This window comes from Lycium barbarum, chromosome 9 (assembly GCF_019175385.1).
Source record: "Lycium barbarum isolate Lr01 chromosome 9, ASM1917538v2, whole genome shotgun sequence".
Lineage (NCBI taxonomy): Eukaryota > Viridiplantae > Streptophyta > Magnoliopsida > Solanales > Solanaceae > Lycium > Lycium barbarum.
The window spans coordinates 8,994,563-9,019,795 of record NC_083345.1 but is presented as its reverse complement, the minus strand read 5'-3'; the positions used below and the strand labels follow the sequence as shown (position 1 = coordinate 9,019,795).

General features: G+C 34.1%; 1 protein-coding gene across 3 annotated transcripts; it reads right to left on the bottom strand.

The window, feature by feature from the left end:
* Nucleotides 1-790: 790 nt before the first annotated feature.
* On the bottom strand, nucleotides 791-12,164 carry LOC132608865 (uncharacterized). 3 transcript variants are annotated; one of them, XM_060322636.1, is made up of 14 exons: nucleotides 11,803-12,164; nucleotides 10,459-10,735; nucleotides 7,844-8,018; nucleotides 7,034-7,117; nucleotides 6,698-6,939; nucleotides 6,352-6,571; nucleotides 5,307-5,386; nucleotides 5,138-5,222; nucleotides 3,780-3,911; nucleotides 3,580-3,693; nucleotides 3,420-3,467; nucleotides 2,680-2,764; nucleotides 2,416-2,472; nucleotides 791-1,273 (listed from the first exon to the last, which is right to left on the bottom strand). In XM_060322636.1, the coding sequence occupies exons 2-14, from the start codon at nucleotides 10,677-10,679 to the stop codon at nucleotides 1,170-1,172; spliced, it is 1,647 nt and encodes a 548-aa protein (XP_060178619.1). In that variant the 5' UTR covers nucleotides 10,680-10,735; nucleotides 11,803-12,164; the 3' UTR covers nucleotides 791-1,169. The 3 variants fall into 3 exon arrangements, with proteins under 3 accessions (XP_060178619.1, XP_060178618.1, XP_060178620.1); XM_060322635.1 differs by having other exon boundaries at nucleotides 10,459-10,836; nucleotides 11,803-12,163; XM_060322637.1 differs by lacking the exons at nucleotides 7,844-8,018; nucleotides 10,459-10,735; nucleotides 11,803-12,164 and adding an exon at nucleotides 7,471-7,788.
* Nucleotides 12,165-25,233: the final 13,069 nt, after the last annotated feature.

The following is a 25,233-nucleotide window of genomic DNA, read 5'->3' as shown; positions in this document are numbered from 1 at the left end:
GAATATTCAGATCAATGTTCAAGCTTGAATGTACTTAAATACAACTTTAAAAGTGAAAAGTGAGTTGGAAAATAAGTTGTAAACTGTTTTCTAAATTTAAAATACAACTTCAAGTTGGATTTGAAATTTTCATGGCCAAACACTAATTTTCAAATAAAATTATTCCAAAAAATGAATAATTTTTATGGCCAAAAGGGTCCTTAATTGTTGACATACGCGGCCTGAAATATTGGCATTTTGCATTTTCTTTCAAACATTTTAACTATAATTAGATAATTTTGGAAGAAACTTGTTGACTTAGAATATTGTTGTGTACGCTAATTTTAATGTTTCGATTGTTAGATCGGTTTTTTGTAAATTTTTTCTTTTAGATTTTACACAGTTCTAACATATGCTCTACATAATTAAATTTGCGGAGATTGCCTTGTGACTAATACATACCTTATCCCACGGAAGGAAAAATATCCTACCAGATTTCCATTAAGATAGCGGTACATTTAAAAACTGCAATGACCGGGTAATATTTTTACCCAAATTTGTAATGAAGGATATTTTTAACCCTTTCCCAAAATAGAGGGGCATCTTTTACCCTTTCCTAAACGAAAATATTGAATAACCAACATACAAATGGTTCTCTAAGTTTAGATATACAGATTTCGTTTTCCCTATTCTTTTTTCCTTTTATAACCATGGTGTTCGGACCCAGCCTGCGCGCATCTCGACTAACTCCATGGAAACTGTCCTTTATTTCTGTAATTTTGCTTTCTCCATATAATAGAAATAACCAGCAAGAACGCAAACCTGAATATTCATTTTTAGATGGGCTATTGAAATAAATAAACCCAGAGTGGAAGAGATTACAACAAGGTCACAAGTTTCTGCAGCTTAGAGAGTTGGGGAAAATTACAAACTAGCAACAAAAAGAATGATATATGTACTTCCAAGAAATAATTTACACAAAACAAGCAGCGCAAACTATGAACCAAGGCAGTTACAACAGAATTTGCAAAACTGCCTTCGTCGTGAGTACTTTACTTACACTTGGAATACACCTAGGTTAAAAACACAACAACAAAAGCTATTGACTCGACGAGGGATTTAACGTTGTCCTGTTTGCTTTGTTTTTGGCTATGGTCATGAAGTTATTAACAGATTAGTTTTGGACGTAGCTATAGTTGTTCAGCCTGCTTTGAGGATTCTTCCAAGTGTGGAGGTAAGAGATTAAGGAAACTCCCATGAGCTTGTTGAGAGTTAGTAGCCTCTGAATCCTCATCTACAAACATATGAAAATCCATATTTTAGCCAATTATATCCATAGGAAGAACACATGAAACAGATGGACACGATGCTGCAAATCTATCCCAAACAGAAAGTCAACCAATAATCAACTCGTTTTCTTGAAAGCTGATAGTAATATCCTCCGTTTCTTTTGGAGAAATTAACACCACTCGGAGAAATTCAGATATAGATTTGTCTTAGGCTCTCCAACTCTTAGAAACTTCATGATCCATGACAGATGAATAAACATAAGGATAACGAGAATGAAAGCATAAAACGATGGACAAAAGTTGTAAAGAAAAATCGCAAATGGAGAGTCAACTAATACTTAAAATTTTATTTTGCTAGAAAGCTGATCGCCATATCCACTTTTTTTTAATAACCTTTGTGTCCGGGCCAACTTGAGTGCACCTCGATTAATTCCACAGGGTACCTGCTACCTTCCCACCAGCATGGGTACGGGTGACTTTGTCCACCAAGGCTTGGACAAGTGGGAAGAAATCACCTTAGTGTTTTTGTCTTTGTTGGGGATTTGAACTTGAGACCTCATGGTTGTCAACTAACTTCAGTGACCACTAGGCTACACCCTTGAGTGCTCATAATATCCATTGTTTCAAGCCCCCAGGAGTCGGTTCAAGAGGCAAAGGTTGAGGGATTAGTGACTTGGGTCACAGGTTAGAGCCCTGCGCCAGCAAACTAAGCATGGTACTTAAGTGGAGAAGGGTAGAGGGGCGGGCCCATTATCCCGGTTTCGAAGCTTGCGGTTGGTCCTAACTCCAAGGGTTGGGCTCATAAGGGTTTCTCGGCCATCAAAAAAAGTTATCCCTTGTTTCCTTCTGACAAATTACCACCATTATGGGTAATTCAAAAAAAATCCCTTCAACTCCTGCTCTTTAGTACTCTATAAATATGAAGGATGGTGATGCTCAATCCCAGTATAAGTTGCAATTCACTTCCTGGGATAAGGTCTTCTGAACATGACCAACACTTGAGCAAGTGAAGACATGCAACTATTATTCCCATTCCTTGGCTATTGCTTCTCTTTTTCTAAGAGCAATGCTTAGAGAAGTAATAATTCTAGTCTAAAGTAGTATATGAAAACCAGGATAAATTTAAAAAGAGGGACAGATATCCTACTGAAAAGCGACTTCACAGTTGGCCTCTTAGCTTTGTTGCTCTTCTTCTTCAATTCAGCTGAAAAAATAGAAATAAACATTTCAAGACAAATCACAAACTGGAAATTACCAAAAAAAAAAAAACTATTTAATACTTGAAAAACAGAGGATTGATTAGCAAAGCACAGATAAAAGCAGAAATGAAATCATTCTTATACTAGGCAAGATAACTTCAAAATAGATCAAATGAATTAATTATAATTTAATGCAAGGAAAAGCTAAATACCCATTTGTGCAACATCATTATCATTCACAATCTCAAAGTTTTTGTAAGTATAACCCATAAAGTTGACATCCTTTGAGGAGAGCATCTGTAACAACAAACAGAAAGGTCAAGAGCAGGTTTAACAATGCTAGGAATATTATAAAGAGTGCATGATGAAAAAGACAATAGAAGTTGATGAACCAATATAGCCACATGAATCACTATGATCATTACTGACAACCAAATTAGCTGATGATAAATAGAAAAATGAAACATTTTCCTCTTACTCAACACTGAAACAGTTAGGGCAGCCCGGTGCACTAAGCTTCCGCTATGCGCAGGGTCCGGGGAAGTGCCGGACCACAAGGGTCTATTGTACGCAGCCTTACCTTGCATTTCAGCATTCTCTCAGCAAATTGCTTACAATTAGTTTCTGATAAAGGAAGCAGCATCTTCCCTTTCAACTGCCTTTTACCCTATATTCTTTACAATGCCTTAGAAATAATTACATCGATTTTTTGGAAACAGCAAAAAATGACTTTATACTTATTCTGCACAACTACGGAACTTATCTACCAAAAATCATCATCTCTGCTAGCTCACTAGGAGCTCAATAATTAGATATATCGGTCTTGGTTTTTTATTACTGACAATTCAGTTAAATTGCCACATAGAGAAGTAGTACATGGACAGGAATTCTAAGTTGTCATTTAGAATTCCCCTACAAAATATGAATTCACTGGCAGTTAATCGATACTAACCTTCCTCCATGGACCTGATTTTGCTGCTGTTGGAATTTGATTGTCGCCCTGCAAACAAAAATTGCAAAGGAAGACATGAGAGACGAGCAAATAAGAATAGCACAGAAAGGGTTACTGTAGCACTGATGGGGAAACCAAGACTGCAAGGCGATCTGCATACCTCTTCAAACTTCTCAAAATTCTGAGTATCCAACTCGTCATTAACTTCTGGAATAAATGCAGCTTTCATTTGATAAAGTTTATCCCATTCAACACCTTTGAACCATGGGTGAGCCTGAAACACAGTTAACCGATTAAAGTTGTCCAAGCCTAATCCCATTCTAAGTGTTCAAGGGATTTCACATTGAATACACCAAGTACCTTTATTTCACTAGCACCCCTGGTCCCAAGCCTCTGCTCTACATTACACAAGAGTTTGCATATGAGATCTTTTGCTTCTGGAGATAGTTTTGCCTCTTCAGGAAATTTAAGATGAGTCCGCCAATTTACAATCTGTAACAACAAGACATAAATCGAGTGTCATCTAGAAAGGATCAAAATGGAACTTCAAGGTCGAAACCTACAACGATTCATGCAAATATTCCAAGTTTTCACCAAAGGTTATATACATTACAATTGATGCAATATAACTGATCTAGAGTAGCATTTCGATAGTTAAGAAAATGTGAGAAGAACAAGATGAAATCGGCAACAAAGAAAAAACGCTCTTAGAAGTCATCTTGAGCAAATGTTGCCAAATGCAATAATTATGCTTAGAGAAGACAAATTTTTTTGGACCTTACCCACAACACTGCAGCCTCTGTCACAATGAAATGGTTATGCATGTCAAACAAGAATATACAGGTATCAAGATCCAATCCCTAAATAGTGATTGAGCCTTGCCCGTTGTAGTTTAAAATTGGCCATGTAGCAAATCCATTTAATATGTGTTTTACCTATACTGACACTTATGTGCCTAGAAAGATGTCATAAGAATGCATTCTTTCCAGGTTAACTTATGTAAGTTGCTGGCATATTACGTTAGTAAATATTGGAATGCACATATAGATCATTAATATATGGTGGACGCAAAAAAGCTGCATGTCATCCAGTTTCCAGAATCCCATTAAACCCCTTGAATACATAGGCTTCTGCCCCAGGATATTTGGTGTCCCTCAGACTCTGGATGAACTAAACAGAGCATGAGATTCTGCACCATAAAACTTAAGAGGCATGTATTTAAATGCATAATGATAAATTTTAAGCTGTATTACTTCCTCCAGGTCCTTTCTATATAAGTGAGATACTGAACGAATCATAATGATTATTAGCAAATAGCTGGCAAGTGTTTCCTTCACATACCAAACCCCTCACTGTGCTCAGACAGAGAATTACATTTCCAGATCTCTTATCAACTTAGACAGTGCATATGGATCAGTCTCGGAGTCTTGGCAAGCAGTTCAATTTATTTGCGGAGTATTGAATTTTCAATAGTAATATCTTCGCTTCAGTTCTAATAGTTTGAGTTGTGTGCCCCTAACCAGAAAACTAACTAATTGAAACACCAGAAAACCTGAACTCTCCAACATAATCCAAAATTTAAAGTCAAACAAAAGAATAGCTAAGGTCATGAGTAACAAGACCAAAGGTATGAATGGGCACAGATGATAACCAGTGGATTCCAAACACTAAAGACTTTTCAGCATGCATAACCCAAGAGAGCAAATTCCCGTTCTTACCTTTCTACAGGTGGACATAGGTTCATCAGAATAGAATGGTGGATATCCCACGAGCATTTCATACATGATCGCGCCAAGTGACCACCTGAGAAAGGAACATGCAGAAAATGTAATAAAACAGATAAGCTTTGACTTGACAGAGAGAACATAATACTAGGAAGATACTGACCAATCACATTCACATCCATATCCTTTCTTCAGTAAAACCTCTGGAGCAATGTAATCAGGTGTCCCAACAGTGGAATAAGCCTGCAAGGAATCATTGTGTTAACATGATTCCATGTAATGAATACAAGGAGCTATAAAAAATAACCATTTGGCACTATCCCTTCCTAGACAGAAGCAGGGGTAAGGGAAGAACTCTTACTAAATTCCACAACAATATCCAATAAGAAAAGAATTCACCCAAATACTTCCAGTCCAGCTGCTAGGGTACGGTTAAAGGTAGTTGCTTGAGAAAAGAGCTAGGGATTAGAAGAAAGATCTGAAAATAGAAACTAAACTGGGGAGGAGGGAATGAAGAGGGAGTGCATAGCAGTGGAGTATATCACACTCTTATGATCAAACAAGGTATTGAAAAGGAAACTCTGTTGGCAAATCATGAAACCAAAGTGATAGAAATATAGGCAAGAGCTCCAACCAAGAGAAGTGATGATAGAGAATTAAGACAAAAGAGAGAGAGAGAGAGAGAGAGAAGTTGATCAGATAAAGGAGGAGGAGAGAGAATGACAGTTCACTATTATTGCAAGCCTTTTTGTCCTCAGTAGTAACTTTAAGAGTCAATCATGCATTAGTTTACAACACAGAGGCGTACAACATCTTCCATGACCTAAACGGCTTGGCAAATTCGGCTTTGTTGAACATAATCTCCACTCTGGCACCGAAGTGGTATTGCAGGTTCAATCTCTCTTACCGACTTTCTCTAATTCGTGGAGCGAAGAACGGGGGTTTTGCCCCAGCTACAGCTATCCTTGGGAAACCAAAAGAGCTACCAAAGCAAGGACACATATATACATCCAGATGGCTCTCATGCATATATTTTTGTACCATATGTTATATCTTAGGAAAGGAGCTTTTCCTCTAACTTGTCCTTAAGTTCTCTCTCCTATTCTAATCGTTTTACTTTAAGAAGGATCAGAAGGAAGGCACTGGGGTTGTGTTTAAGATTTTGAAAATAAAAGGCTTATTTATCATGGTTGTAATACGGAACTTACAAGCATCCTCCTATTCTTCTGCCAATGCAACAGTTGCTCCTGTTGAGTGCGCCTTGGAGGGGCTGGACGTCCGTCGCTTAGAAGAGCACCACTTAACTTATTTGCCGCTGTGAAATCCTTTTCCTGAAGATTACTGCAGTCCAGTGGTTTACATAATCCAAAATCTGATAATTTCATGTGCCCGTGTCTATCAAGTAGTAAGTTATCAGGCTTGATATCTCTGCAAATTTGGGATAGAAGAGATTATTCCTCCTGGATCAGGAAACAATGGAGAAAAGGAACAGAAAAGAAAAACAGTGAAAGGTCACTGCAATCACATAACACAGAAACAAAATTTCATAGCCACCTGTGAATATAATTGTGTTTATGGATAGATTCTATAGCAAGGACCGTCTCCCCCACATAAAACCTGGCCTCGTCTTCTGTTAAAGTATCCTTGCGCATCAGCAAAGTCATCATATCTCCACCAGGAAGATACTCCATTATTAGATAAAGATACTCCTCATCTTGGAAAGAGCAATAGAGCTTAACAATGCAATTGCTCTCCACTTCAGCAAGCAGATTTCTTTCGGCTTTAACATGTTCAACCTAACAAACACAGTTGATCAGCAAAAATTAGTATGCATTAACCAACACAAACAATCACCCAGTAACTATTGATAGAGCTCTGCGTGTTTTTTACCTGGCCTCTACGAAGCATTTCTGATTTCTTAAGCTTTTTCATGGCGTAGACATGACCAGTTGCCTTCTCCCTACATATTCTAACCTGAAGCAAGACAAAATAAGTTTACAAGGTCAAAAAGAAATATAATCTCCAAAGCTATCTATATTTCTGATTCAGGTGAAAGATGAAGAGAGAGAAAAAGAGAGAGAGAGAGAGAGAGTTCCAATTGGTCTGCCCCGGCAAGAATAAAAGAACCTATAACAGTTCACTAGGGAAAGAGTTCCAATTTCTAATTATCTGAGTATCTATGATGTAGAAAACAACCAGGAAAATATTTCTACCCAAGGACATAATGACCCTCTCTCTCTCTCTCTCTATCTATTAATATGTGTGTGTTTGTGTGTGTAATTGTGTTTTTTTTTATAAACATGGTGTTCGGGTCAACTTGCGCGCACCTCGACTAATTCCATGAGGTACCCGCTACCTCCCACCAGCACAGGTATCGGGCAATTCCAACCACCAAGGTTTGGACATACGGAAAGAAAGCACCAATTTTTTTGCTACATTGGGATTTGAACCTGAGATCTCATTTCTCAATCCACTTCATTGACCACTAGGCCACACCCTTGGGTGCTCTTAGCTTAACCTATATTAGTTTTATTTCTCCCAAAGGATGCTCGAACCCCGAGGGAAAAAGATACAAGCTTGATAAGTAGAATTAAAAAGAAATTTAAAAGGTTGCCAATCACAGTTCTCTTTGACAATTATGCTGGTCAGACATGAAGGACTAAAGTATGTGTGTATTTGGTAAGATATAATGAAAGAGACCTCCCCGAATGCACCCTTTCCTATCATTGTCAAAGGCTCAAAATCATCAGCACCCATTTTATGCCTTTGAAGGCGCATAAATTCTGTCTCCTTTTTCTCAAGGTACTTCAGTAAATTGCTCTGTTCTTCCTCAGAAACCTCAGCATCAGCTAATTTTTTTTCAAGCATATTGCGTCTGCAACAAAGCAAGCAAACGATGATTATTCTTCAAGAGAAATTGATTTTTGTACGCACAATACATTTAAAGCACAATAAACATGAAAAAGATAAAAGAATGGGGTGATGGAGCAGGGCTCGAACTTGTGAACTAAGACACAAGTCTATCAAACTTTGCCAGATGAGCTAACCCTTGGGAGCAAAATGTACTAGAAATTTATATATTTTCTATTAGCATAAAGATCTCAAATAGGGTTAAAGAAAGTCCTCGAAAGCATAAGACCTAAAGCAAATGATCAACATGACTAAAACATCTTCCAACTATTGATATCACCTTTTTTTATTTACATGATTTTTATTGCCTGTAAAAATTGTTTTCTTCCATTGTACTCTCATCTTTCGCTAGGTCTGTATGGATTCAAAGAAATTGTAGGTCTTTCGAGAAAACATCCTTCCATGTGCTTTTGCGCCTACCTTGGCCTCTTTTAAATACCTTCACTCGTCCTGGTTGCACATCTATGGACTGGTGCATCTGGAGGTCGACGCAGGACATGACGAAACTATCTCAAGCAAACTTCTCTCGGTTTGTAATAATTGTACTAATAGGGTGGAAATTCCAGGAATACAAGTCATATACAAAAGTTGGGATCTTACACAATAATATGGTTCTCGACAATAGCAAGTCAGCTATGCTAAAAGGAACGTCATAGGCACCAAAAGTTCATATTTGCAGTTTGAGGCAAAGATTTCACAACAAAAGATATATCTACAAAGATATATATTAGAAGTCAAATCCATATACCCAAAAGGCAATTTAGAGTTCCCTAAAACTCCCACCAATTTCCCTTGAAAACCTATAACTAGGTCTCTATCAATAAAAGCCAAAATGCAGGAAAAAACTCGGCAAGAGTTAAGAACTTCTATAACTTTACCTAGTCCTGATTGGCATGAATATATGAGCCTCACATGACCCAAAAAGGGAATGAAATCCTGTATCTATTTTCATTTCACATAATGTTTCTCCATGAATGTTTAATCATTGCAAGGAATTAATTTACCTCAAGGTGGCACACAGAAAACCATCAGAAATTCTGATACATTTCCTATATCCTCATTTGCCTCATGAACCTGATTATTTTCCCATGAACTTCCAGGGGCTAAGTGGCTAACAACATAAAGGGACTTATTATCCGATACTATCCAGAACAAGCTCATCAGATACAACAGTATTTTTAATGTTTAAGAGCAAAATTGTTTAATAAAGGGTAGAACGGTGAAGATACAATAGATGTTGGATTGTTCGCTTCAATGGGAGAAAATACATGGAGAAAGGATTGAGGTGGTAGAATTATCAGTTTCTTGATGAACCAAGATGACTTGTGAAAGGTAAACTGCATTCTGATATTAACTATATCTGCAAACATAAATACCTTATACCCAGGATCAATCTCTTGGTGCTCACGAAAGGTTTAAATTTTGCACCAACCCGATAGGCAGAACCAAAACCTCTAAAACATTAGAACTAGGAATGACATCCAAAGAGCCACTAACAAAGCGTCCAGGTTACTTTCTTCGGGTGGCCCTTAGTGCTCTTTTAAACATTTGATTCCACTGAACCTTCGATCTAAAACTTGGCATATTCTACATGCAAACATACCAGGGTAACCACTTGAACTACGCTTGTAATTTCTCAAAGGCATAACAGGTCACCAAATGGGTGCAACACGTGATGTGTGGGTTAGGCGCACGTCACGAGTTCGAACCCAAAAGCCTCTGATATTTAAGTAGAGAAGGGTAGACGGGTGCCCATTATCCACCTAATTTCAAACCGTGCGCCAGCAGGCCCTCAGGGGTTTCTCAGTTATCCAAAAAAAAAAAACACAAAGCTCATTTCCAGCTGTCTGGAACACTTTGTTGTGAAAATCTGGGTAAGCAATTTTGCAGGCACCTCCTTGCAAATATATCATCTATCGTCTAACTACCAACAAAAGAATGAAATGTCGCGACAATTTATAAACCAACTCCAGCTGCCAGGATGAGGCTATATGACTTGTTCAGGAGAGAGTTCAGAGAACCCTCTATGTAATGACATCCTTTTCAATTATCCCTCTCTGAAGTTATCGATTTATTTTTTTATCAGAAAAGTTACTGCTAACAACATAATCAACAGAAACCTACATTAAAACCTTTTGGAACGGGATAATAGATTCAAGGATGATCACGAGAAGGGACAAGAAAATAGTTATGCATAGATGTCATCAAGAAAATAGTTATGCATAGATGTCATCAGCTTTCCAATGTTTATTAAGAGTTAAGTTCATTTTTCATCTTTATTCAACCCTCCCGCAGTAAACACAAGTCAGAACATAACTCAAATGAACTTTCATTGCAAGGACACACATCTAGGAATGACCAATATTAATTGACAGTTATCCTAAGGAGAAGGAAGACTACCATACCGCTCTCTACGCTCCTGCAAGCTCTTCATTTGTTCCTTGTAGTGTTTTTCTATGTACTGCTTGGCAGCTGCAACTTTCTGTTTAGTGGCAGTTGAAGGTGTTTCCTCATGTGATGACAATTTTGACCCTTCTTTCCCATTACTAGTAGTTTCCTGCTTCTTCGGAGGCTTGGGCTTATCTTTTTTGACAAGCTTACTGAACCATCGTTTGGCACTCTCCATCCTCCACCTTGGTCAACTTACAAAAGATAGGAGCAATAATCACAAGAGCTAGAACTCTGCAAGCGCAATTTCGTCTTCCTTTGTCAAAAAGTATTCAGAGAAATCAATTATAAGCCAAGCTTCAAAGCACAGCAAGGAACCATTTCAATGCTCAGCCCTGGTGGACAAATGGAAAAGGCATTCAATCAACTGACCATTACAGGCAACTAAAACTGTCAAAATCTGAAATTTCTGCATTCTCATTTTGGTCGATTGTTTAATTATAGGTTAGCAAAATAATACACTTTACATTACTGTTAGACTAAATCTCATAAACTGTCCACCAGCACTGCCATCCAAAAAAATTAACAGAAAAAAGAAGATAATAGGACTTATTCCATGAATAAAGAATAAAGAGAAAAAAAGTAAACAAAGTGGATTTCAGATAACCACACAGTAGAAATCTAGAACTTCAAAATTGCTTGTCAATCAAAACCAACATGGGAAGTAAATAGCACATAAGATAGATCTTCTATATATCATGGAACAATGAAAATCCATTACTTAAATCAAATTACAGAAATATTTTATAACCAAAAAAAAAAATAAGGACCCCATTGGTTTCAAACCAAATGACTATAAGTACTATCAATTTGACAATAGTAAGAAACATATCTTTTTCTAATTTTAAACCCTTAACAAGCGATTGCTCAATTAAGTCACAATTCACAAAGAAAAAGACCAAAAAAAAAAAAACTGGTAATTAACAACCCATAAATACAAAATTCTCTAAAAAAAAAAAAAGCAAAGTTCAAGTTAATATCAAAGAAAACCACTTTTTTAATTAAAAAAAAATCAGTAAGACATCAGTAGCCGATCCCAAAAACTAACCTTAACTAAATAACCATATATACAAAAAAAGGAAAAGCAATAATAATAATAAAGACTCAAGCTTTACCTCAAAAAATGCTTAATTGTGCTAGCTATGTACCAAATCAACAAAACCAAGAAAGGAAAAGCAATAATAACAATAAAGACTCAAACTTTACCTCAAAAAAAATTCTACAAAAATGCTTAATTGTGCTTGCACTGTACCAAATCAACAAAGGAAAAGCAATAAAAACAATAAAGACTCAAACTTTACCTCAAGAAATGCTTCAACAATGCTTAATTGTACCAAATCAAGAAACCCCAGAAAGGAAAAAATGAATATTTTTGTGTGGCAAGTAAAATCAAGATAGTTGGGTTGTTGAAATAACACAGTTAAATTGTGAATGGTGAAAAGAAAAAAAAAACAAAGAAACCCCTAAAAGAGGGAAAAGAAAAAGTGGGAAAGGCAAGATATTGTATTTGTGTTAGTTGAAGAAGAAGAATTGTGTGTGGGGAGGGAGTGGGGATGACCACTTTGTGTGTGTGTGATTTGGTGGCATCAACACACATTATACTGTGTGAGAGAGAAAAAGGAAAGTCTTGATTTTCTTTTCCTCTAATTGATTGAAGATTGTAAAATAAGATTTTAAATTGAGAGTTTTTTCTCTTTGCATTTATGAAAAAGCAAGACTTTTTTTTTTCCTTTTTCTTTACTATACAGTGACTCTTATCAGCATAGAGGATGCTCAATATATCGTGAGAAGTTTGGCGAGTTGGAGTGAATTTTTTTATTTTTTTTTCAGTTGGTGGAGTGAAATGGACACTGATCGTAGAGACAGAAGCCCAACCAGCAGGTATTTTTTGCCAAAATCAGATGGTTTGTAATGGTGGCGGTTGGTGCTAGTGGTTAATAATGGTGGTGGTTGTGATAGTGGGAGTAGGTTGATGTTAGTAGGCGGTGTTATGATAGTAGCTAAAGAATGCTTGGTGTTGATGATGGTGTTAATAGTAGTTGGCGGGGTGCTAGTTATGATAGTGAAGGTGGTTGGTAGTAGGGATTGGTTGCAATAATGGTAGTGGCTGATAGTGATGGCGGCAGCAATGACGGCAGTGGTGGATGTAATTATAATGATGGAGGTGTCATAGTGTGGAAAAAACACTGTTTTTACAAGGTTAAAATTATTTTTTATGTGTATATAGTAGATGTTGAATTCCTTTAGACTTCTTCGTATGTTCACTTTTTTATATTTTGAACCCCCTCGACGGAAATCCTGGCTCCGCCACTGGTGGTAGCAACTGACAATAGTGATTGGCAGCAATTGTGGTTGTTAGTGGTGATTGTTATGGCAAAGGTGGTGGTGGTGATTATGATGAAGAGGTGATTAGTAGTGGTGATTGTTGGTTATGGACATAGGGATGGTGAAAATTATTCACACAAACATAACTCTTAACGATATTAAGACTTTGTTCAAAATTTTAATGATTAAGACCTGTACAGACCAAATAAGTGTTTAAATCTTAATGTAAATAAATGTACTTAATGACCTAAGTTCTGAACCATTCTGACTCGGACTATCATTAAGTGCAAACAAATGAGATCTAAGAGTGTTATAAAGAAAAAAAAATTCTTATTAAAATATTCTCTATTCTAAAGACTTGATGTATTCTAGCTTAGAAATTAATGTAAACACTAACAAATAATAACCCACCAGCTTCCTTGATCCATTATTAACACTATTAACATCATGAAATTATGATTTGCGTCGAGAGGAATTCCTAGTAGTACCTCTTATCGATGATCAAGTTCCTAGTAGTACCTCTTCTATGTGTGTGTATGTTCTTCAATTTTGTATTTGTAAACATTTAAAAGAACTCATTTGAGATGTTAGGGCAAAATTCTAGTGGTTTCTTAAAGTTGTCCACAGAATTCAGTTTGACACCTCACCTAGAACTAGTATCTATTAAACACATAAATTATTCAAAAAGTACACCTATTAAACACAAAACACTGATATAGCAAAAAAGTATTTCTCACTTTCCTTGAGCGCGTGGATGAATCCCAAATAATATTTTCCTTTTTTTTTCCCAGAAAAAACTTATATTTTTTTTCTTTAATTGACATATGGCTATAATTGAATAACTTTAAAAGAACTTTTTACTCATATTTGAAGAAAAAAATCTGAACCAAAAAAATAAAAAAGCAACCCCCCTCCCTCCCAACCAACAAACGACCAGTCGTCTTCTTATAGTTATTTTGGACCCTTGTGTCACATGTCGTAGTTTTATTTGTGACTTTTTCAGGTCATTCGTGTGTGAGCTACACACGTGATAGTTTTTAAACCAATTGTCATTTTGTGTTTGATAGGTACGCATTTGTTAATATTAAAGTGTCTAATAGTAGGAAAATGGGTTTGTTGAGGTGTCAAACTGAATTTTGTGCACAACTTTAAGGAGTCATTAGTGACTTAAGCCAAATAATAAGCAATTAAACACTTTCATAGGTTCATATTTGTATTTTTGTTGTTTAGTTGCTTCGCATGTGTGCGAAAACCTGAGCGTGACTACTAATTCTGATCGATACATTTTTTATTTTTTATTGGATTTTTGTTAGACTATATGTGACACCAAAATACCAATCAACTTCACCTTAAAGGTGCAGTCACGACTTTTAATTTCCTACATTCTTTGACCATACTTTTGTTTCTTAGGCAAGCCAAAAAAACACTGCGTATTTCAATTTTTAATTAACAAAAGAAATCTAGGTCATGAATGTTGGTTAATCCAGGAAAATGAGATAAAATAGAATAGAATAAAATAAAATGAAAAAAATACATTCTTTACTTCTCCCAATAATATACATAAAATCTCTTCCTCTTAATTAAAATTTTGTGAAAGTTGATTCTTCAGAAGAGTAAAAGTATTTTTATACGAAATATTAAAATAATATTTTATAATTCAATATGAGTATAGATTGTGAATCTTGACGATTTAGTTTGTATTCATGACATGTAATATAATTACATTATTGATTAGTGAAATAAATATTGTAAATCATTAAAGCTGTCAAGTTATACTTGCATTAATCTGCGAACAATTCAAGCTAGAAAAGGAACAAAGCATCGATCTCTTTCAATTGTTATCAAGCCTTCTCATTTTATTTTGTGACCAGTTATATACGGTACAACGACTTTTTGTTGCTTACTAAATCAATGTACTGGATTGACTGCTATCATAAATTTAGCTTGCCCTCTAAATAGAAATTATTCCGTCTTATTTGTAATTAGAAACTCATAATTGTAATGCCTTCATGTGACTAATAATATATGACATTATTGGTCGAATGTCAAATGCTGAAGATCTGATTCCATAACTTTGTTTTGTGAGTGTTTCACCTTTTTTTAATATATTAAATTAAATGAGCAAAGGTGAAATGTAAGTGTTAATGCAATTACAAGTTAATGTAATGACACCTCATTTCCGTATTAATTTATCTTATTAATCTCAGGAAATATTAATAGACGCTTATTATATGCTTACAAATTCATCGACGGTGCTCCTAAATATTTTAGCCTTTACTTTTTATTTCAGTCTTATTATATCCTACTCTTTTCATACCCCACTTATGAAATTATACTAGGTATATTATTGTTGCTGTTGTTACTTTTTTATTTCCATTTTGACGTTTGTTTCAAAGAGCAACGAAATCTTTTTCTCAAACTTGTTAAAACTTTTCAATCAAATACAAAATAGACGAAGATATTCCACTTTTAGAAAAGAAGATTTTTAACAATTAAAAAACTTTTCGCTAATGATACTTGGAATTTTTAATTTCACATTTTTTTTTTTTGAATAAACGCTGTCCAAAATATTGCAACACCCTAGGAAAATCACAGCCAAAATGTTGACCATACACCTGCTGAAGAGTTTGACTACGCAATTTTGCCCTTAGCCGATATATTGACTTTTTCTATTTAACACAAATTATCACGATAAAACGAACCGATAAATTAAAGATAAAAAGACATTTTTTTCTTGGTACTAGTACTAATGGAAAAAACGCGGTTCGCTTAGCTGGACCATTTCGGACCCTACTGCCAAAAGTAAATAAAAATAAAAATAAAAACCGTTGAAGAATAATTGCTTCAATAATTACATACTTATCTATCTACATACATGTACATAGTACGTACTAAAAAATCAATGTGAACAGATACATTAAACCAACAATTTAGAACGAATACCTTAAAAAACATGAATGTAGTCAGATCTTATATTACGGAAAATATAATTTAATAGACTAATTATTAAGGGAAAAGGGCGTGCAAATATAATACATTTACCCCTAATAGAACTATATGGTGACCTATCTCTAACTGCCATGTAAACTATACAATAACGTAAGCAATACAAAAAAACGGCCTATTATAATGCTGAGGTAGTTAATAAAGTCTTTTGGTATATGAAACCCTAATGACATGTCTTCTCATATATAGATAGCTCCGTGCTTATAAAAAAATAGCAAAAAGTATCGTCTCGAATTTATTAGAATTGATTTTTTTATCTGAAAGTCTTATCAAATGCTATATCATTGTAGATGTGGTGTAGATAGTATTAATTGAACGAAGCACGATTATAACTGTCCTATTTAATTTAGGGATATACGAACTTGACCTGTCGAGAAATTGATGAGCTGATTCATCCTAGTCTTAATATAATAGGTCGGTATATGTCTTTGCATGCCCATGGATTAACAAATTGATGGTTGTGAATCTATTCTTTTTAGGTAAATCCCGCAGTTATTTTTTCTTTTTTCATTCCACTGGTTTTACTTGGTTAAAGAAAATGTTCTTATAAAACTGTTATGCAAGAGACTAAACACTTCTTCACATTTTGCCTTCAAAGTAGGGGCGTCAAATTTGACCCAAAAGGTGATGACCCGCCCAATTCGCTCAAACTTTTATGGATTGGGCTCAAGATAATTTTATATTAGGCTGATTTTAGCCCAACCCAACATAGCCCATTTTAAAGTGATCTCCAACTTAGCCCAATGTTAGCCCAATTCTAGCTCATTTTTAAAATTTACTTAAATTTGAATTTATTACTTGAGATTTTTTTATTTTTTTTTATGTATACACTTTTCTTGTATCATGTATCTTATAAGTTTGTGGTATGTTTAATATGAAGGGAAATATTTTTCACGAAAATATGTTTAATATGAAGCGAAATATTTTTCACGAAAAATGTGTTTTTCTTGAAAATATTTACCAAGGAAAATGTTTTCCTCAAAAATATTTTTCACAAAAAATCCGCGAAAATAATTTTCAACAAAAATATTTTTCGCGAAAAATGTTTTTCTAGAAAATAGACCATTCAAAAAAATTAGGTCAAGTTGGGCGGGTCATGACCCAACCCATTTTTAGCCCATTTCAGCCCAAGTAACTTTTGGGTCAATGTTAGTCCAACCCATTTATTACCTAAGCCCATTTTAATTGGGCTAATTTCAGCCCAACCCGCCCATTTGACACCTGTACTTCAAAGTATTAATCAGAACCACAGTTCTAATTATAACGCATTCTCTCTATTTGTTGTTAAGGTAATCTTTCTAAATTCAAGCAATTTTACTCTTCACAAATGAATTAATAATGATCGTGACTTGATTCTTCTATTCATTCATCAGTCTCGTTTTATAAATATAATGATGGTTTTAAAAGGCAGTGTCAGGACTCGCCCCGAGGCTCGTCTCGGGACAGGGCAGTGGCAAAACGCCTTGGGGCTAACGTGCAGAGCTTAGTTCCTGTGAGGCTTACGCCCTAAGCGCCCAACCGTACGCCCTAAACACGCCTAACGCCCAGGGCTCGCCTAACAGTTCTTACACAAATTATATTTTAAATTCCTTAATTAAATTCATTCACCCTCATAATTGTTTAACAAAATAATGATACTTAATAGTTTTTCATCTATAGAAATAGAAGATTGGGTGTAACTCATATAACAAGTCGTAGTATTGGATTATAATTATATTATTTTAAGAAATACTAAAAATTAAATACCCATGAGACGTATGTAAAACGCCCCGCCTTTTAAAACACTACTTACACATTCAATTCTTGTATCACATGCTTATATCTCAATAATATGAAAATGACATCGTATACAACCCAAAATGGAAACCATATGATCGAGCTCTAAATGTCTACCAATTGTAATTTACAATGATATTTCAATTGGTGCTATTTCTACAGCTAATTTAAAACAGATATTTAATAGTAGTTGTCAGAGTCTTATAAGAGCCCGTTTGACTTAGCTTAAAAAAAAAACAGCTCATAAGCTAAAAAAAAAAAGTTGGCTACCCCAACTTATTTTTTTGGGCGCAGCTTATGTGCTGAAAACAGCTTATAAGCCAAAAAAAATAAAAATTGAGCTACCTCAACTTATTTTTTTTAACTTATTTTAAGCACAAAATGACTTATAAGCTGGCCAGTCAAACACTTAAAAAGGCTGAAAACAGCTTATAAGCTAAGCCAAACGAGCTCTACATAAGGCAAATGTACTGTATATAATATGTTCATCTCAAATAATTTTCTAATAAAACCTATAAAGTTTAAATCCTTAAGGAGTCGTTTGGTTTGGAACAAATTATCTCAGGATAACTTATCTTGGGATTATTTATTCCGGAATTAATTATTTCACCCTCTTACAGGAATAAAATAATATTACAATTTCAAGATTAGTTACACTACAATTTTATCCCAAACCAAATATAAAATAAACTCATTTCAAATATAATTCTGAGATTATTTATCCTTATCATTCATACCAAACGGGCAATAATATTAAAAGGAATAGGAGACAAAAATATAAGATAGCCTTGATGTCCGGCAGAAACATAGGGGATGATCGACACGTGGAAGCATAATAACATGATTGGTAGCTGTCGTCCAACTCTTTCCCATTTTTGGGCCCTTTGACAAATCTTTGTTTCCCTGCTTTCTGTTCACAAATTCTCCAAATAATTATTGACACTACCCCATACAATACCATTGTCTTTGGGGAATCTCAACCTTTTAATAAAAAAAGAAAAATCTCAGCCTTTTTCAGTTTGGTTGTTCGAGCTGTTAAGGCTACGGTCACAAAATCTGAGTCTTTATAATTGAACTAGAATTTTGTATGTATTCTAATCTTAAATATTAGTCGTTTTCATAAATTAGCGTCATTATAGAAATTAGTGAATTTGACCGTGCTTCGCGCGGTAGTAAGAAACCTAAAATTAGATATTTTAAATTAATCTTCAAATTCAAATATATTATTTTAAAGTTCCAATTGATTTTATTATTAACATATCATTTTATATTTCTCTCTACTTGCTATCATTTCAGGATTTTTAACTTTTCAGTAATGCTTGATTCATTTTGTGGTGAAACTATATACCTTTTCTCTCTTCTATCTCTTCCTCTTGTCCTTCCTATTTTACCTTTTTTTTTTTTTTCTTATATATCTAGTCATTTGTTTCTAAAATGTCACAATAGCACATGCATTAAAGATATACAAGAGAATCCTTGATAGCTCTAACAATTAGCAACCATACACAAATATAAAAATAAAAAACTGGTGTATATACAACATATTCATAAGAAAAACTTTTGAAGTTACCATTAGTAAATGAGCACTCGGGATAATCATTAGCTTCTCCTTTTAGTTAACTGTCTAAAATACATACACCTTAAAAATAAAATAAAAAACAGGCGTGTTAGAAAGACACCCACCTTATTTGAATAGTACTCCTAATCAATTGTCCAGAAAATCCCTGGTTGACTCATTATTGAAGCAAAATTCTTACAATTGTAAGTTACTTTTTTTAGTCACGGTTCATACCATAAGCACAAAGCATAAGTCAAAAAATCTGAAAGAAAAACTAAAAGAACAGACATGGGAGTATCAAGATTTCTTTTGCTTTACAATCATTCAAAACTCAAAAATAAAATTCGAATATAATTCTCACAAAGTAGCCCAAAAAAGTTAAGCTACTGATGTGTCGAAACTTAATGTGTTCAATTTCGCAGGAGAACATGAAAAGCTCTTAAATTTTTTGTTTGCCTGACATATATAACTGTATATTACTTACATATTATTTTTGTGCGAAAAAAATAATATGCAATATTAAACTGTTAAAAATACAAAAGTAAAGAAGATAACAATTATTTAACTCACATGGTGGCAAATAAGTAAAAGATTCAAAGAAATATATACATACACAACTGAAAAGCCAAAATGAATAAGGATGTGGAAGACATTTGCAAGCAAAGAAACTGCATAGGGCCTGAAACATAAAAGAGAAAAAATTAAGCCAAAGAGAACAAACAGAGGCACAAAATTGCAGAGTAGCACATATATATGTGTGTGTGTGTGTGTGTGAGACATGCATTTATATGCACGAATGATCACGTTTAATTACAGAAAAGAAACAACTTTTAGTCTCTTCAAATTCCACTGTTTTTCAGTTTATATTTTTAAATGCCTTTCTCTTTTAATTGAGCAATGAATTTGGACAATTATAGATGATAGAGAAATTTTATTTTCAGCAATATTTTGAGGTAAATATAAGAGGAAAAAGTCAAAAAAATGAGAAAAAAGATAAATAGGAATGAAGACCATAGAGAAAGGTGCCACATCACCTTGTCTATGCCTAGCTTTATAATATATATAGATTAGAACAAGGGCAATCTACTAGGAGTACCTTTTTTTTCTCTTTTTTTTTTTTTTCTCAAGTTCATCCTCAATATTCCTACGAGTGAGTGTCAATTAAGTGTGACATTTCAGAGAGATAAATGAAGGTTTAGAAAATAAATTTTATGATTAAGACTATCAAACTCTTGTAAGAAAAGTAGAAAAGTCCGTAAAAGATGGACAATCCTTTCGGTCCATATTAAATGGTGTTTTAAATTTGGACATCCTTTTTAAGAAGTTTACTCACTCTTAGAATGTAAGAAGTGTATGAGATGGGTAATCTCTTTATATGACTTGAACAATCCTCACCTCTTGAGGTAACTTTTGGGTTGATTAGATTCAAGATCTATTTCTTTACATGATATCAGAGCATAACTCATTTCAATTCTCGTTTACAATGTTGGGTCTCATATTAAAATTGCTAACGTCCATGACGTTCAACCCAGAGCTTGACGGGGGTGTTGAAGGAGTCACATGTCGGTAAATTATGGTATGAGAGAGCTTTTGTAAGGGTTGGACAATTCTAACCTCTTGAGCTAGACTCATTTTTTTTTAGTGAAATGCTCTTATTCTGAACCAAAATCAAAAGGTAAAAACACCATTTAATACGAACCGAATACCATGAATAGGAGATTCCAAGTTAGTAACGTTTTTAAATTATGAATAACCAAACTTTGACATAAACCGGTAGACAAATGGTGCAACAACATTTTGTCACAAATAAAATTATACATTATAATTTCTTTGTGTTTTCTCAATATCCCTAGTCAACTGCCATATTTTTTGTTACTTAATAGAAAACGAATAAACTGACTACCAAAGAAATTATGTTTCTTTTATTGTTTTAAATTCATTTGCGATGAGTTGAATTCTTAGTACAAGCAATGACAAAGTCAAAAAATTGTTAAGGGCGTTCAAAATTTTAATATATACTCCTAGATAGATATATAAGTAGTTGGAGACCTCATTGGAATCTCTTAAGAAACTACTACTAGTATCAGTTATCATTTGTGAAAATTCAAGGATGGAGAAATAATAAAATGAGCTCTTTTTGTTTTTCTTTCTTTATTCCCTTTTTCAAAAGTTAAAGTGAATATGGAATAGTCAAAAAAAGAAGCAATAGGTAAACTTTGGGTTAGAAATTTTTTACAAGATCTCCCTTTTTTTTTTTTTTTTTTTTTTTATACGATGTCCGATATCCACTTTGGACCCAATAAATTTAGTTCGCATTGGAAAGTCTTTCTTTGAGGATAAAATATTTCATGTTAAAAGTATCATATTCCAATGACTCAAAACTAACATCTCTAATTTACAGTTGGATAAAAGGCACACTAGGATGGCTTATGCTAAGCAAACTTTGTAGAAAAATATTATTACAGCGGTCCACAAGTGACTTTAACTTAGGATCTAAGTTTGCTAAAATTTTACAAAAGATTTACATTTGAATCCCTGATAAAACCTAATTAATGAGATCTTTAAATTTGAAAAACTCTTAAAAAAAGGGGAAGTTTGCTTTCAAATTGGGATAAGAATTGGTGATGGCAGACCCCACATTTTAGGGCAATTTAAAGTTGTGCCCCAAAATTAAGGGTAACAAATTTTCAATTGGGGGACCATCTTTAATCCAATTTGTGTAGACAAAATGTCCTTAGTCCTTACTGGCAAATGAAAAGGGCCCTTTTTGACAAATATCCCACTGATTAAACTAATTTATCTTTGATTATTGGTCAAACATTACCAATTGCATCATGACTAAGGAATCTGCTTGAATACTCTTTTTAATTTCTCATTAAAAAAGTTTAGTAGATAACTTTTTTTAATTAGGGCCATATCACTTTCTAGTTTAGTGTGTTTGGTTCAATATTTGATTAAAGTGTTCAATTGGAATGTCAATTTGCTATGGTTGTTTGTGGATAGCCTAGCTTTAATGTGTCCTCAAAATTCCCTCATAATCTTATTATCAAATTAGCTACTATTTGTATTATTTTTATCTCAAGCTTGCCAAATATATTGGGCTCAATTAGTGGTGTCAAATGAACGGGTAGATTTAAATTTTAGTGGGTCAAAATGAATTGAGTTAATAAATGACGGGTCATTATTCCGCCAGAAGGTTATTTAGGTTGAATGAACTAGGTAAAAAATAAGCTAAACAATGGGTCATAGCCTAACACGCTCAACTCTTACCAAGTTCTAATTTCTTTATTTGTTCTCTTATAATTTATTTATCTAATAAAACATTTTTTTCTTATTGTGATTATATATAACATATCAAATTTTTTTTTTTAAAAATATTTTAACAAGATTTCTCATGGATAAGTTTGGGCTATATTTCAGCCCTACTTTTGAGGGGTTGAACCGAAACTTGGATGCGTTGAGGGAATTATAGTTTCATGAACTAATTTTTTCAGCCTTAGACTCAATATGAAAGGAGGGCTGAATATTCTTCCTTTTTATCTTAAAGAACAACCCGGTGCACTAAGCTTTCGCCACGCATGAGATTCGGGGAAGGGCCGAACCACAAGGTCTATTGTACGCAATCATACCCTGCATTTCTATGAGAGGTTGTTTCCACCGCTCAAACCTGTGATCTCCTGGTCACTTACCAGTTACGCTAAGTCTCTCCTTCATATTACTCTTCTGGATTAAATATTAGTCTATACACTTCCACTAATTGAATTTTCTTCTGGAAAAGTACTCATATAATTCCTAAATTTCCTTCTAACATAAAAGTGACTTTTCAAACAATTCTCATGTTTTTGAAATTTTTTGCTCTAGAGGGGGAAATGTAATTCTTGTCAACTCACCCAACTGTCATGGCTAGAAGCAGTCCTTCTATAAGCAGAGTTTGGTAATTGCAGTTTAAAAGAAAAGGAACAGAAAAAACACAAGGAGAAAAGTCTCTTATAACATGCTAGAAGAGAAGGAAAAAAGAAAAAAGAAAAAAAGAGGCGAGAGGATGATTCGTCATTCAATAGGAGTATTTTGCTATAACTTACGTGAAGAAAAAACAATTATAGGTGACAAAATCAACACATCTTTAAATAACTTATTCAAATTAACGGTTTGGGTTATGATGCATTTGTTCACTTGATCCAGTAGATTGAATCCGAAATGACTCATAAAATTATAAGGTAAAAACGAGCCAAAATAATGTAACCTAGTGGGTTAATATGGAATTCAAGTATGAAGATTAAGAATAACACAAATTTGAAAGAATTATAGCTAATAATTTAAGAAAAATACATTAATTTTCACTTCTTTAAAAAGTAAAATAAAAAAGGAACGGTTGTTAGATCATGTTGTATGGATTGGATTATTGACCTTATTAGATCAAACCCACTTTTTCTCAATTAAACTTTCACGCTGATCAAGTCTTGATCAGATTATCATATGTAAGTCAATTGATCAAATCCATATCATGTACTAATAAAGTTTTTTTTATAGTTTTCTTTTGTCGTCTGATTTATCGTCGTTCAAATATTTGCAATTATTAGCTTCCTGCAATGACATGCAATGACGCCATGATATGTCAATTTGTCCAAGTTTGACCTAAACCATCTATTTACTACCTGTAGTCGCAAATTAGCAATCAAGATGCATACTATCATATACAAAGGTGATTAGCAAGAAGGTGAGAGGAAGATGGGAAAGGAGAGAGATGTTGTAGCTAGGGCAGACATTTCAACATGACTTAAATATTAAATTGTACTTGTTTATATAGCAAAAAAAATGAAAAGAAACATGCAACTGCAACTAAAAAATAATCTTAAAGCCATGTTAGTGATGTTAAGGGGGGGCTTCACCTGATAGACGATGGCAAAAGGGCATTTGCATGTGCTTCTTGGTCTCTTTATATTAATATCTACTAATTTATTTTATTATGTGGTATGATGAGTGTGCCCATTTATGGATAGGCAAATTGACAACCATAATTAGTTTATTCATTGCAAAGGGACCCTCCTTGTCTCTTTTCTCTATTTTTTTTTTTTTTGGAGAGGGGCCATTGGTGGGGGTTTTGATTTGATTTTGTGAGTGTTGTTATTATCATCAGTGCTGTTTTTATGCAGGCAAGAATTTGGGCCTTCCAATGTTTTGAATTTGTTATATATTGAACGAGTTTGGAATTGAGGCATAACTACTCTAGTCTCAAATGCTTATAGAAGTTGATATCTTTGAATTTTTTATCTAGATAGTGACTAGTGAGCTAATTGATGATGAAAATGATTTGTACCTCGTTAAGAAAGCCATTGAAAGGCGACTAAAACACCAGAATACAAAATCGTCAATAGAGTATGGAGATGCAAAGCTATGTTTCACCCAGAGATACCTCATAAGTCAAAAGTTGGCAAGAAAGAAAAGTTGAAAAGTTTAAAAGAATAAAGAACATTACTAGATGCCTTAAACTACCATAAGTAGGCATTATCCAACAACTTAAACCAGAATTTTGAAGCAACTTCATTCCAAAGATTTTGATAGTGTGAGTAACTCTTCCTTTTGTACTGTTTGTTAGAAGCTAGATAGAAAAGATTCACATGCCATTCAAGTGATTAATATTTATCTAGGATCTATTAGACATATCCGGTCAGAGAATCTTAATTTTGCTATAAAATTAATTGGCAGCTAGCCAATAGCATATCTCTTTTTGATTAACAAGTAGTCTCTCAATCACATTTCAAAGATTGGTCTTATGTTTTAATGCATCCATATAATCTTTTTGGTGTGTATGCAAGAATGATAGTTAAGACTTCTGCTTCTCCTTTTTCATTATTTTTTCTCCACCCTCCCCACTAAAATCTCTCTCTTGGGATACATGCAATATATTTTTTTAGAAAACAAAATTTAGTATTAGAAAAGTCGCAATTTAACTTAGAAGACAAAGTATCTAGTATTAGATTGAAATAGACCCGGAGATAGAGCAAACTAATTAAGAAGGTTCATACAACTGACTCAACTGATTTGGAATTCAAATGTAGTAATGTAC

What these genes read in the sequence shown, in the direction of transcription:
- LOC132608865 (XM_060322636.1), bottom strand. Translation starts at nt 10,679, where the DNA reads ATGGAGAGTGCCAAACGATGGTTCAGTAAGCTTGTCAAAAAAGATAAG. An exon ending in AGAAGAATAGGAGGATGCTT is followed by an intron (nt 5,387 to 6,351) that starts GTAAGTTCCGTA and finishes GATTCCTTGCAG; the next exon opens with GCTTATTCCACTGTTGGGAC. An exon ending in AACTGTGAAGTCGCTTTTCA is followed by an intron (nt 1,274 to 2,415) that starts GTAGGATATCTG and finishes ATATGTTTGTAG; the next exon opens with ATGAGGATTCAGAGGCTACT.